This window comes from Brachyhypopomus gauderio, unplaced genomic scaffold (genome assembly GCF_052324685.1).
Source record: "Brachyhypopomus gauderio isolate BG-103 unplaced genomic scaffold, BGAUD_0.2 sc73, whole genome shotgun sequence".
Classification (NCBI taxonomy): Eukaryota; Metazoa; Chordata; class Actinopteri; order Gymnotiformes; family Hypopomidae; genus Brachyhypopomus; species Brachyhypopomus gauderio.
In genome coordinates this window covers 1,130,907-1,143,310 of record NW_027506894.1, presented here as the reverse complement: position 1 = coordinate 1,143,310, position 12,404 = coordinate 1,130,907, and the positions used below count along the sequence as shown (strand labels likewise).

The following is a 12,404-nucleotide window of genomic DNA, read 5'->3' as shown; positions in this document are numbered from 1 at the left end:
GATCATCGGGTCTTCTCTTCAACCTATCCAGGACCTCGCACCAGTGCGCTGCATATCACGAGCACTCAACATCATCGGTGACCCCTCACATCCTCACTGTGGACTGTTCACGCTGCTGGTAAAAGATTCAGGAGAATTCGATGCAGGACCTCCAAGGACCTCCAAGTTCTGCAACAGCCTTTTCCCTCAAGCCATTAGACTGTTGAACTCGACACCCTGGACGAGGGCAGGAAATGGCTGAGCTACATGCCATCTGTGCACTACTGCCGGACTACCTGATAACACTGTGTCACTTTACTGATATTTATTTGTGCTGCTATTCTATTTTATTTGTAGATATGTATATATGTATAGATATATATGCAGATATACATTATATATCTATCCCACATACCCATATTTAATTATCCCTGCTGCTACACTTCTACATCTCTATATTTTTACACATTATTACATATTTTGGTTAATCCTGTAATGCCATATGTCACATTCTTGTAATCTTATCTTAAACCTGGGTTACTGAAAAATCTGTTGATATATTTTTATATATAAAATTCTGTTGTACACTGTGTGAGATGCAACGAAATTTCGTTTTGCGTACACCCGTGTACAATGAATGGCAATAAAGATTGTCTGAGTCTAAGTCACAAATTCACACACAAACAGGTCAAGGTCTTTATGAGCCCTTGTTCACATAATGGAGCAGCAACCACATTTCTCCTAGTGAGGAACAAAAACAAATAAATGTTAAAACAGCAGGGGGCGGTGTTTCCTCCTGCTAATCTTGCTGGTCTAACGCTGGTGTCATTCTTATTAACACTGACTCTTTAACAACATGGAGGCCTGTGTTACTGTAGAATACTATTTACTTTTTAACTTCTCTAAATGTTTAATAAATTCAGTTCCACAGCAAACATAAATCTTCATGTTTCACCACCACAGAAATAGAAGTAAAGCAATAGTTTTAACAGCATCAATCATAACAATAAAGATTTTACAATACTCGTTTATTTAAGTCACTTTACAATTTTTCTCAGTTGATTTAAAACATTGGCATCACAACAAGTCCAATTCTCAAAACAGAGGATACCTGCAAACTTCGCTCAGAACACTTTGTTTTTGCCCCCAAAACAAATATTTAGGTCAATCAACTTGTCAGTGCCATGAATAATTAGGAGCCTGCAGTTCCTGCACAAATCTCCATCCATCTGTTTGAGGGCGTTGTCTGACCTTCTTGACAGGAAAATAAGAGTTCTGACTGGAGAGTTTGGACATGGCTCTATTTGTGAATGTTCGCATACCGAACGTACTCTACTCATACTCTAGCCTGTTTTCCTGTGTATTGAATTCTGCCTGTGATTCTCTGACCTTTGACCTGTGATTCTGACCTTTGACCTGTGAATCTCTGTGAATCTGACCTTTCCTTTTGTCTTGTTCATTTTGCACCTTTGTTTTTGGATCTCTGGATATTTTTACACTTTTTGTCTGTTTTTTTAATTCCAGCTTTCTGCCTCATTATAATAAACCCGCATGTGGATCCCAATATGTCTCGTGATTCTGACCAGTTATAGGCATCAACAACAGAACCCAGATGCACTTAAACACTGATAATTCACTATTGTACAAGGTGACAGGACCTTCAGGCTCTTCACAATTACTCAATTGGCTCATTTTCCCCAACCAACAGCTACACTCTGCCATGTCTCAACAGGTTTTAATAAGGAGACATGGGGAGGAATGTTAGTAAACTGAAAGCAAAATATTTGGCACTCACAACGTACAGATAGGAGTGGCATGTAGCTGCAACAGAACCGTTACCATCTGCAATGTTTGCAAACGTCCTGTATGTGGCAAATGCATGGCTAACATTTGCTTGGCATGCAAAGATAAGAATGGCTGATGTCAAAGACAAGCACAAACTTGCTAATCTGTGATTGAAATGCTTGTAGTAGTACCTAACGTTAATAACCATACTGTGCATGCTATATTTTTAAACTGCATCAATAGATGCATATCACTGTTTTTGTTATAGACTGCTGCATCTTGCTATGTGCTTGCAGCCGGTCTTCTCTTTTGGTACAGGGTTGCGTTCCTCAGTGTCTCGTCACCACATTCTCTCTCTCGATCTCTGTTTGTTCAACTGCTCTCACTCCTGCGCTGCTCTCTGGCCTATTTCAAGTTTTTCTTCGCTGTTTTGGAAAGGGTTTTTAATTTGCACTTTTCTCGCTTTAGAGAACCAACTACTTCCAGCTACAACGAGGTATACAGTATCACTCCAGGTCTGCCCAGATCCACAGTCTTACTTGGTTGTGTCCATCCACGGCCTGCACTGAAGGCCAGGCATCCTCTTGATGAAGACTCCTTTGGGCGCTTTTGGAAGAAAAGTCCTGCTGGATCACGTTGCTCCATTCAGGGGAAGTTGTGGTGGCCGGTCAGTCGGTGGCCCCTTGACGATCAGTTGTGTGAGGATTTGCAGTCGACTTTAAGATGAATTCGTGGAGGTCTGGCCGTCACACGAATGTTCAAAACAGTTTTTGATTTCGGATGGCTAGCTGAAGCGGTTGAGTATTAAAATCTTCGCCAAAGAAATAAACTAGCAAACAAATTTCTTCTTGCAATGGTTGTTTGTTGCATGGGGCCCTAGTGCAAAACTAATCCCACTTTGTCCTTGATCAGCCACCATCATCCCAGTCTCTAAAAAATCACCCAAAACCCGCCTCAATGACTTTTCCGCCCGGTAGCACTGACACCAATCATCACAATTGCATCACAAAAACATGTGATTCTCTGACCTTTGACCTGTGATTCTCTGACCTTGCCTTTTGCCTTGTTCTTTTTGTACTTTTGTTTTTGGAACTCTGGATTTTTTTCTCTGCCTATAACAAACAACAACAATTACACTCTGTGTAACGTACAGCTCGCCATAGAGCTAGGAGGCGGACACAAACCCTGAGGAGAGCGAGATTTAATGAAGGGAATTCCAAACTCGTTGTCAAACAGAAAGGCATAGGTCAGATTACCCAAGGAGTCAGGACATGAAACACGGAGTGACATACTGAACAAACAGGGCAGAGTAACACAGAACAGGCGAGAGTAAAACAAGCGGACGGAACAAAACAACAGAGTTCGCAAATGACAAAATAGCCGTGATCACACCAATCCACAAAACTACGGACGACGGCCTAGGGAAACACAGAGACTATAAATACATGGAACTAAACAAGACACACAGAGGGAAACAGAGGGAAACTATGGTTACAGACACGCAGGGAACAACACAGACACGAAGAGCAGGAACCCTACGTGACAGTTAGAGAGGGGGGCGTAGCCCTACGTGACACTGCCATGTCTCAACAGGTTTTACTAAGGAGACATGGGGAGGAATGTTAGAAACTTAAAGCAACACACTTGTCACAGGTTTATCATAAACATGCGCAGCAGATGTGATACTTTAGAGGGAATTGGTATTAGCATTGATTTACCTTTAACTGATACTAATAAGGAAGACTGTGGCCACACAGTTAACCAGATTTATTCAATATCCAACAAAATATAAAACAATAACACAACCATTGTACTATAACAATGATAATCCCAAACAGAAACAGAAATACCGACCGGTGCAGGTTACCTCACGGTGCAAAGGAAGAAGATGAGGATGAGGAAGAAGAAAAGAGAAGAAAGAGGAAGAGTCCTGCACCCACAATCCTCTCCCTTTATACCCCCCAGCATCTCAAAGGAACAGTCACAAAAACCAGGTTAACCAATGGGAATCAGGATGTTGGTAAAGACAACAGAGTACATTTGCATACAGAGTGCATTTCCACACAGGACAAACTTTCTCATGGAGTGATGGAACTCTTACCCTGTTAGCATCACCTTTCCCAGTACACAACAAGCTGCAAAATGAGACTAAACATGCCACACAAACACACTGATATAACTAAAATACAAATGGTCAGTTTTATCCCATTGCTATGGGAACCTCTTGAGGTAACCCACCATTTGTTGCCCCCCATGGTTTTATGGAGGAACACCAGATCCTGCCTCCCCCACAGGAACATCCACAACTCCTACACACTACTGTGTTTGTGATGGTGTTTTATACATGTTCTGTGATAAACTACTGTTTTCAACCTGGAATAAACAGATGGCTCTTTTCCTAATAATCAGAATAATCCTGGAATGAGACAAACACACACATACAAACACACACACACACACACACACACACACACACACACACACACACACACACACACACACACCCACCAGTGGTTTTGTTTACATTCTTTGCACATTGTAGTACACCAGTTAAATTACATGAACAAGTATTTTGCAAAGATGTACCATGTGAATCTTAGCTGTAGTTTGCAATGGTGTAGAGTGACTTTGTGAAGTATAAGATATCAGGTTAATGTTCTCACCTGTCAGGTTAATGTGCTCACCTGTCAGGTTAATGGGCTCACCTGTCAGGTTAATGTGCTCACCTGTATGAGGGCTCGTTCTCTCTTCTTTGCATGGTTCAGGGTTGAGTAGGTGAGCTCACACTACAAGAGAACAAACACACTGGTGGATTTCATGTGGTAGATGTTCATCCCTGGACTGATCCTCAAGGACACCACATACCTCCTCTCCTGCTGACGGACGCTTCCTGTCAAAGACGCTGTCTGAATATATCACACTCTCCTCAACCTGGAGAGACATTATTAACCCCCACGTTACTGTCTGAATATATCACACTCTCCTCAACCTGGAGAGACATTATTAACCCCCACGTTACTGTCTGAATATATCACACTCTCCTCAACCTAGAGAGACATTATTAACCCCCACGTTACTGTCTGCTTGGATATATGGTTTCTGTCTCTCTCTCTATCTTTCTCACTCACACACACACACACACACACACACACACACACCTGTATTTGCTATCTTTCTTCTTTTGTACCATGAACGAGGGACACACACAAACACACACACACACACACACATTCAGGAGATGTTTTACCTCGTTGTGTTTGCTTTCTCCTCTCTTCTCTTGACTGTTTTGTTTTCTTCCTGAGTAATGAGAATATGAGCATCTGTCACTCACACACATGCTGGGACGTTGTTTACATCATCACACATGACCCCTGACCTGTTGGACTGGATGTAAGTGTGAAGATGAAGCACTACACACACACCACTCAGGAATTCTGCTGATGTCAACATCTTGGTTCAGTTTCTTACTCACACCAACACCACAGTGGTGCTGCAGTGTGTATGTCAACATAGCTGACCACACTGTTACACTGTTCACCCTGTTACATTATCACACTGTTCACACTGTTCACCCTGTTACACTATCACATGGTTCACACTGTTACACTATCACACTGTTCACCCTGTTACACTATCACACGGTTCATACTGTCACACTATTAACCCTGTCACACTGTTCATCTTGTTACACGGTTCACCCTGTCACTGTCACATTAGTCACACAATCACACTGTTGTCCCTGTTACATTATTCACCCTTTCACTCTGTTCACTGTTACTATGTCACACTGTGTGTTTATTCATACCTTTCACACATGTGCAGTAAACTCCAGCAACCACTAGCAGCACTAGCAGTAGCACCAATGACAGCAGCAGCATCTGATTGGTGGTTGGCTTCCACAGGCCAGAACTCGTCTGGTGGTTATTGGTGTTTGGTGATTGATGATCCCCCAGGTTCTTAACAGTTGGCTGCAGTTCTTAGGAGGAGAAACAGAATGTAAGAAAAAATGGTGTAAGACATTTTGAGTGTGTGTTAATGGAATAATGAGTGTGTGTTAAAGGAAAACTGGGTGTTTGTGTTAAGGTTTGGTTAACTGCTGTTAAGCTGCACTGTGAGATCCACATGGTGAGGTTTGAGTCTGCTACTCCCTCTCAGAACCACAGTGCTGAAAGGTTTCGTTGAGCTTGAACTTTTTTACCTGTAATGGAGAGGCGGATGCTGATGGACTGGTTGTTGTTGACTGTACACCTGTATGTTCCCTGGTCTTCCTCAGTCAGGTTAGAGAGGAGTAGAGAGAGATTTGCTGGATGGTTCTGGTGAGACATGTGGACTCTGTCTCTGTGGTGTCTGATCCCGTTGGACACCTCTGTCCATGCAGACTCAGTACTGGAGATCAGATGCTCCCATTTGACACTGGCAGGTTTGGTGTGGTGGTCAGTGCAGGAACAGGGCAGGAAAACAGACTCTCCGGGGTATTTGATCAGTTCTGCCCCTGGACTCTCTGACAGTGTGCAGCCTGCCAAACATGCATTATCTGTTTACTAGAGATTACTGTTATTTTAGTAACGGCATATTGAGCATAGATTCTTCATTTTTCAGTCTCTATTATTTACCATTGCTAAAGCACCAACTATTATGGTGGTCTAGGACTAAATCTGCTAACTCAATTTCTGATGCTTTTTAGTAATTTGAAAAATGTGTAATTTTGTACAACTACAAGGTGAAGTAGCTGTAGTCTCTCACTGTACTCCTACAAGGTGTAGTAGCTGTAATATCTCACTGTACACCTACAAGGTGTAGTAGCTGTAGTCTCTCACTGTACACCTACAAGGTTTAGTAGCTGAAATTTCTCACTGTACACCTACAAGGTGTAGTAGCTATAGTCTCTCACTGTACACCTACAAGGTATAGTAGCTGTAGTATCTCATTGTACCCCTACAAGGTGTAGTAGCTACATCTGTTGGATTTACATAATGCACAGGACCCTCCCCCTTTACATTTAGCCAGTGTTAAGCTTGACGTAAATAAATGATGTTCGAAGTCACATGACCTAATATTAAAGGACGTACTATCTTTCATTTCAAGTCATTTATATTAATCTGATAATCACACTTCATATCAGCTGTTAGCAGGTGAAGTAGGTATTGTACCCCTCTGAGCTCATAAAGAAATTGGGATACGTGAAGAGAGACATTTCAGTGTACCGGACACACATGTACATGTATGACCAGATAAACACATCCCATCCTGCCTAGATCTGAATCTTCTTCTAGATCTTCTATAACAGGAGCTCCACCAGGAACAAGTCACAGTCAAATGCTCTACCCTAACAACCAACTTGAGCTGGGTGTAGTTGACTCTGTCTCTAGTGTGAGGTCTTGTGTTGGGTGTAGCTGACTCTGTCTCTAGTGTGAGGTGTTGTGCTGGGTGTAGTTGGTCTCTATTGTGAGGTGTTGTGCTGGGTGAAGTTGGTCTCTATTGTGAGGTCTTGTGCTGGGTGTAGTTGGTCTCTAGTGTGAGGTCTTGTGCTGGGTGTAGTTGGTCTCTAGTGTGAGGTCTTGTGCTGGGTGTAGTTGGTCTCTAATGTGAGGTCTTGTGCTGGGTGTAGTTGGTCTCTATTGTGAGGTCTTGTACTGGGTGTAGTTGGTCTCTAATGTGAGGTCTTGCGCTGGATGTAGTTGGTCTCTAGTGTGAGTTCTTGCACTGGGTGTAGCTGAATTAGTCTCTAGTATGAGGTCTTGTGCAGGGTGTAGTTGAGACGAGACACAGTGCTGAAAGGTTTAGTTGAGCTTGAACTCTTTTACCTTTAATGGAGAGGCGGATGCTGATGGACTGGTTGTTGTTGACTGTACACCTGTATGTTCCCTGGTCTTCCTCAGTCAGGTTAGAGAGGAGTAGAGAGAGATTTGCTGGATGGTTCTGGTGAGACATGTGGACACTGTCTCTGTGGTGTCTGGTCCCGTTGGACACCTCTGTCCATGCAGACTCAGTACTGGAGATCAGATGCTCCCATTTGACACTGGCAGGTTTGGTGTGGTGGTCAGTGCAGGAACAGGGCAGGAAAACAGACTCTCCGGGGTATTTGATCAGTTCTGCCCCTGGACTCTCTGACAGTGTGCAGCCTGCCAAACATGCATTATCTGTTTACTAGAGATTACTGTTATTTTAGTAACGGCATATTGAGCATAGATTCTTCATTTTTCAGTCTCTATTATTTACCATTGCTAAAGCACCAACTATTATGGTGGTCTAGGACTAAATCTGCTAACTCAATTTCTGATGCTTTTTAGTAATTTGAAAAATGTGTAATTTTGTACAACTACAAGGTGAAGTAGCTGTAGTCTCTCACTGTACTCCTACAAGGTGTAGTAGCTGTAATCTCTCACTGTACACCTACAAGGTGTAGTAGCTGTAGTCTCTCACTGTACACCTACAAGGTTTAGTAGCTGAAATTTCTCACTGTACACCTACAAGGTGTAATAGCTATAGTCTCTCACTGTACACCTACAAGGTATAGTAGCTGTAGTATCTCATTGTACCCCTACAAGGTGTAGTAGCTGTAGTCTCTCACTGTACACCTACAAGGTATAGTAGCTGTAGTATCTCATTGTACCCCTACAAGGTGTAGTAGCTACATCTGTTGGATTTACATAATGCACAGGACCCTCCCCCTTTACATTTAGCCAGTGTTAAGCTTGACGTAAATAAATGATGTTCGAAGTCACATGACCTAATATTAAAGGACGTACTATCTTTCATTTCAAGTCATTTATATTAATCTGATAATCACACTTCATATCAGCTGTTAGCAGGTGAAGTAGGTATTGTACCCCTCTGAGCTCATAAAGAAATTGGGATACGTGAAGAGAGACATTTCAGTGTACCGGACACACATGTACATGTATGACCAGATAAACACATCCCATCCTGCCTAGATCTGAATCTTCTTCTAGATCTTCTATAACAGGAGCTCCACCAGGAACAAGTCACAGTCAAATGCTCTACCCTAACAACCAACTTGAGCTGGGTGTAGTTGACTCTGTCTCTAGTGTGAGGTCTTGTGTTGGGTGTAGCTGACTCTGTCTCTAGTGTGAGGTGTTGTGCTGGGTGTAGTTGGTCTCTATTGTGAGGTGTTGTGCTGGGTGAAGTTGGTCTCTATTGTGAGGTCTTGTGCTGGGTGTAGTTGGTCTCTAGTGTGAGGTCTTGTGCTGGGTGTAGTTGGTCTCTAGTGTGAGGTCTTGTGCTGGGTGTAGCTGGTCTCTAATGTGAGGTCTTGTGCTGGGTGTAGTTGGTCTCTATTGTGAGGTCTTGTACTGGGTGTAGTTGGTCTCTAATGTGAGGTCTTGCGCTGGATGTAGTTGGTCTCTAGTGTGAGTTCTTGCACTGGGTGTAGCTGAATTAGTCTCTAGTATGAGGTCTTGTGCTGGGTGTAGTTGAGACGAGACACAGTGCTGAAAGGTTTAGTTGAGCTTGAACTCTTTTACCTTTAATGGAGAGGCGGATGCTGATGGACTGGTTGTTGTTGACTGTACACCTGTATGTTCCCTGGTCTTCCTCAGTCAGGTTAGAGAGGAGTAGAGAGAGATTTGCTGGATGGTTCTGGTGAGACATGTGGACTCTGTCTCTGTGGTGTCTGGTCCCGTTGGACACCTCTGTCCATGCAGACTCAGTACTGGAGATCAGATGCTCCCATTTGACACTGGCAGGTTTGGTGTGGTGGTCAGTGCAGGAACAGGGCAGGAAAACAGACTCTCCGGGGTATTTGATCAGTTCTGCCCCTGGACTCTCTGACAGTGTGCAGCCTGCCAAACATGCATTATCTGTTTACTAGAGATTACTGTTATTTTAGTAACGGCATATTGAGCATAGATTCTTCATTTTTCAGTCTCTATTATTTACCATTGCTAAAGCACCAACTATTATGGTGGTCTAGGACTAAATCTGCTAACTCAATTTCTGATGCTTTTTAGTAATTTGAAAAATGTGTAATTTTGTACAACTACAAGGTGAAGTAGCTGTAGTCTCTCACTGTACTCCTACAAGGTGTAGTAGCTGTAATCTCTCACTGTACACCTACAAGGTGTAGTAGCTGTAGTCTCTCACTGTACACCTACAAGGTTTAGTAGCTGAAATTTCTCACTGTACACCTACAAGGTGTAGTAGCTATAGTCTCTCACTGTACACCTACAAGGTATAGTAGCTGTAGTATCTCATTGTACCCCTACAAGGTGTAGTAGCTGTAGTCTCTCACTGTACACCTACAAGGTATAGTAGCTGTAGTATCTCATTGTACCCCTACAAGGTGTAGTAGCTACATCTGTTGGATTTACATAATGCACAGGACCCTCCCCCTTTACATTTAGCCAGTGTTAAGCTTGACGTAAATAAATGATGTTCGAAGTCACATGACCTAATATTAAAGGACGTACTATCTTTCATTTCAAGTCATTTATATTAATCTGATAATCACACTTCATATCAGCTGTTAGCAGGTGAAGTAGGTATTGTACCCCTCTGAGCTCATAAAGAAATTGGGATAGGTGAAGAGAGACATTTCAGTGTACCGGACACACATGTACATGTATGACCAGATAAACACATCCCATCCTGCCTAGATCTGAATCTTCTTCTAGATCTTCTATAACAGGAGCTCCACCAGGAACAAGTCACAGTCAAATGCTCTACCCTAACAACCAACTTGAGCTGGGTGTAGTTGACTCTGTCTCTAGTGTGAGGTCTTGTGTTGGGTGTAGCTGGTCTCTAATGTGAGGTCTTGTGCTGGGTGTAGTTGGTCTCTATTGTGAGGTCTTGTACTGGGTGTAGTTGGTCTCTAATGTGAGGTCTTGCGCTGGATGTAGTTGGTCTCTAGTGTGAGTTCTTGCACTGGGTGTAGCTGAATTAGTCTCTAGTATGAGGTCTTGTGCTGGGTGTAGTTGAGACGAGACACAGTGCTGAAAGGTTTAGTTGAGCTTGAACTCTTTTACCTTTAATGGAGAGGCGGATGCTGATGGACTGGTTGTTGTTGACTGTACACCTGTATGTTCCCTGGTCTTCCTCAGTCAGGTTAGAGAGGAGTAGAGAGAGATTTGCTGGATGGTTCTGGTGAGACATGTGGACTCTGTCTCTGTGGTGTCTGGTCCCGTTGGACACCTCTGTCCATGCAGACTCAGTACTGGAGATCAGATGCTCCCATTTGACACTGGCAGGTTTGGTGTGGTGGTCAGTGCAGGAACAGGTCAGGAGAACAGACTCTCCGGGGTATTTGATCAGTTCTGCCCCTGGACTCTCTGACAGTGTGCAGCCTGCCAAACATGCATTATCTGTTTACTGGAGATTGAATTCATTTATGAAATACACAATTGTGCAGACGTCTTAGGCACCTTTAGATTTGTTATTTTAGTAACGGCATATTGAGCATAGATTCTTCATTTTTCAGTCTCTATTATTTACCATTGCTAAAGCACCAACTATTATGGTGGTCTAGGACTGAATCTGCTAACTCAATTTCTGATGCTTTTTTGTAATTTGAAAAATGTGTAATTTTGTACAACTACAAGGTGAAGTAGCTGTAGTCTCTCACTGTACTCCTACAAGGTTTAGTAGCTGTAATCTCTCACTGTACACCTACAAGGTGTAGTAGCTGTAATCTCTCACTGTACACCTACAAGGTGTAGTAGCTGTAGTCTCTCACTGTACACCTACAAGGTTTAGTAGCTGAAATTTCTCACTGTACACCTGCAATGTGAAGTAGCTGTAGTATCTCACTATACACCTACAAGGTATAGTAGCTGTAGTATCTCATTGTACCCCTACAAGGTGTAGTAGCTACATCTGTTGGATTTACATAATGCACAGGACCCTCCCCCTTTACATTTAGCCAGTGTTAAGCTTTACGTAAATAATTGATGCTCGAAGTCACATGACCTAATATTAAAGGACATACTATCTTTCATTTCAAGTCATTTATATTAATCTGATAATCACACTTCATATCAGCTGTTAGCAGGTGAAGTAGGTATTGTACCCCTCTGAGCTCATAAAGAAATTGGGATACGTGAAGAGAGACATTTCAGTGTACCGGACACACATGTACATGTATGACCAGATAAACACATCCCATCCTGCCTAGATCTGAATCTTCTTCTAGATCTTCTATAACAGGAGCTCCACCAGGAACAAGCCACAGTCAAATGCTCTACCCTAACAACCAACTTGAGCTGGGTGTAGTTGACTCTGTCTCTAGTGTGAGGTCTTGTGTTGGGTGTAGCTGACTCTGTCTCTAGTGTGAGGTGTTGTGCTGGGTGTAGTTGGTCTCTATTGTGAGTTGTTGTGCTGGGTGAAGTTGGTCTCTATTGTGAGGTCTTGTGCTGGGTGTAGTTGGTCTCTAGTGTGAGGTCTTGTGCTGGGTGTAGTTGGTCTCTAGTGTGAGGTCTTGTGCTGGGTGTAGCTGGTCTCTAATGTGAGGTCTTGTGCTGGGTGTAGTTGGTCTCTATTGTGAGGTCTTGTACTGGGTGTAGTTGGTCTCTAATGTGAGGTCTTGCGCTGGATGTAGTTGGTCTCTAGTGTGAGTTCTTGCACTGGGTGTAGCTGAATTAGTCTCTAGTATGAGGTCTTGTGCAGGGTGTAGTTGAGACGAGACA

At 43.0% G+C, this 12,404-nt stretch overlaps 1 protein-coding gene across 1 annotated transcript in view; it reads right to left on the bottom strand.

The window, feature by feature from the left end:
• Window positions 1-1,227: 1,227 nt before the first annotated feature.
• The window catches only part of LOC143491268 (polymeric immunoglobulin receptor-like), a 41,582-nt gene continuing 30,405 nt past the window's right edge, over window positions 1,228-12,404 (bottom strand). The window contains exons 7-8 of the mRNA XM_076990123.1: window positions 4,491-4,550; window positions 1,228-4,180 (exon numbers count right to left, since the gene is read on the bottom strand). Of these exons, the coding sequence (XP_076846238.1) occupies window positions 4,526-4,550 (25 nt within the window). The 3' untranslated portion in view covers window positions 1,228-4,180; window positions 4,491-4,525. The remainder of the gene's footprint in view (window positions 4,181-4,490; window positions 4,551-12,404) is intronic.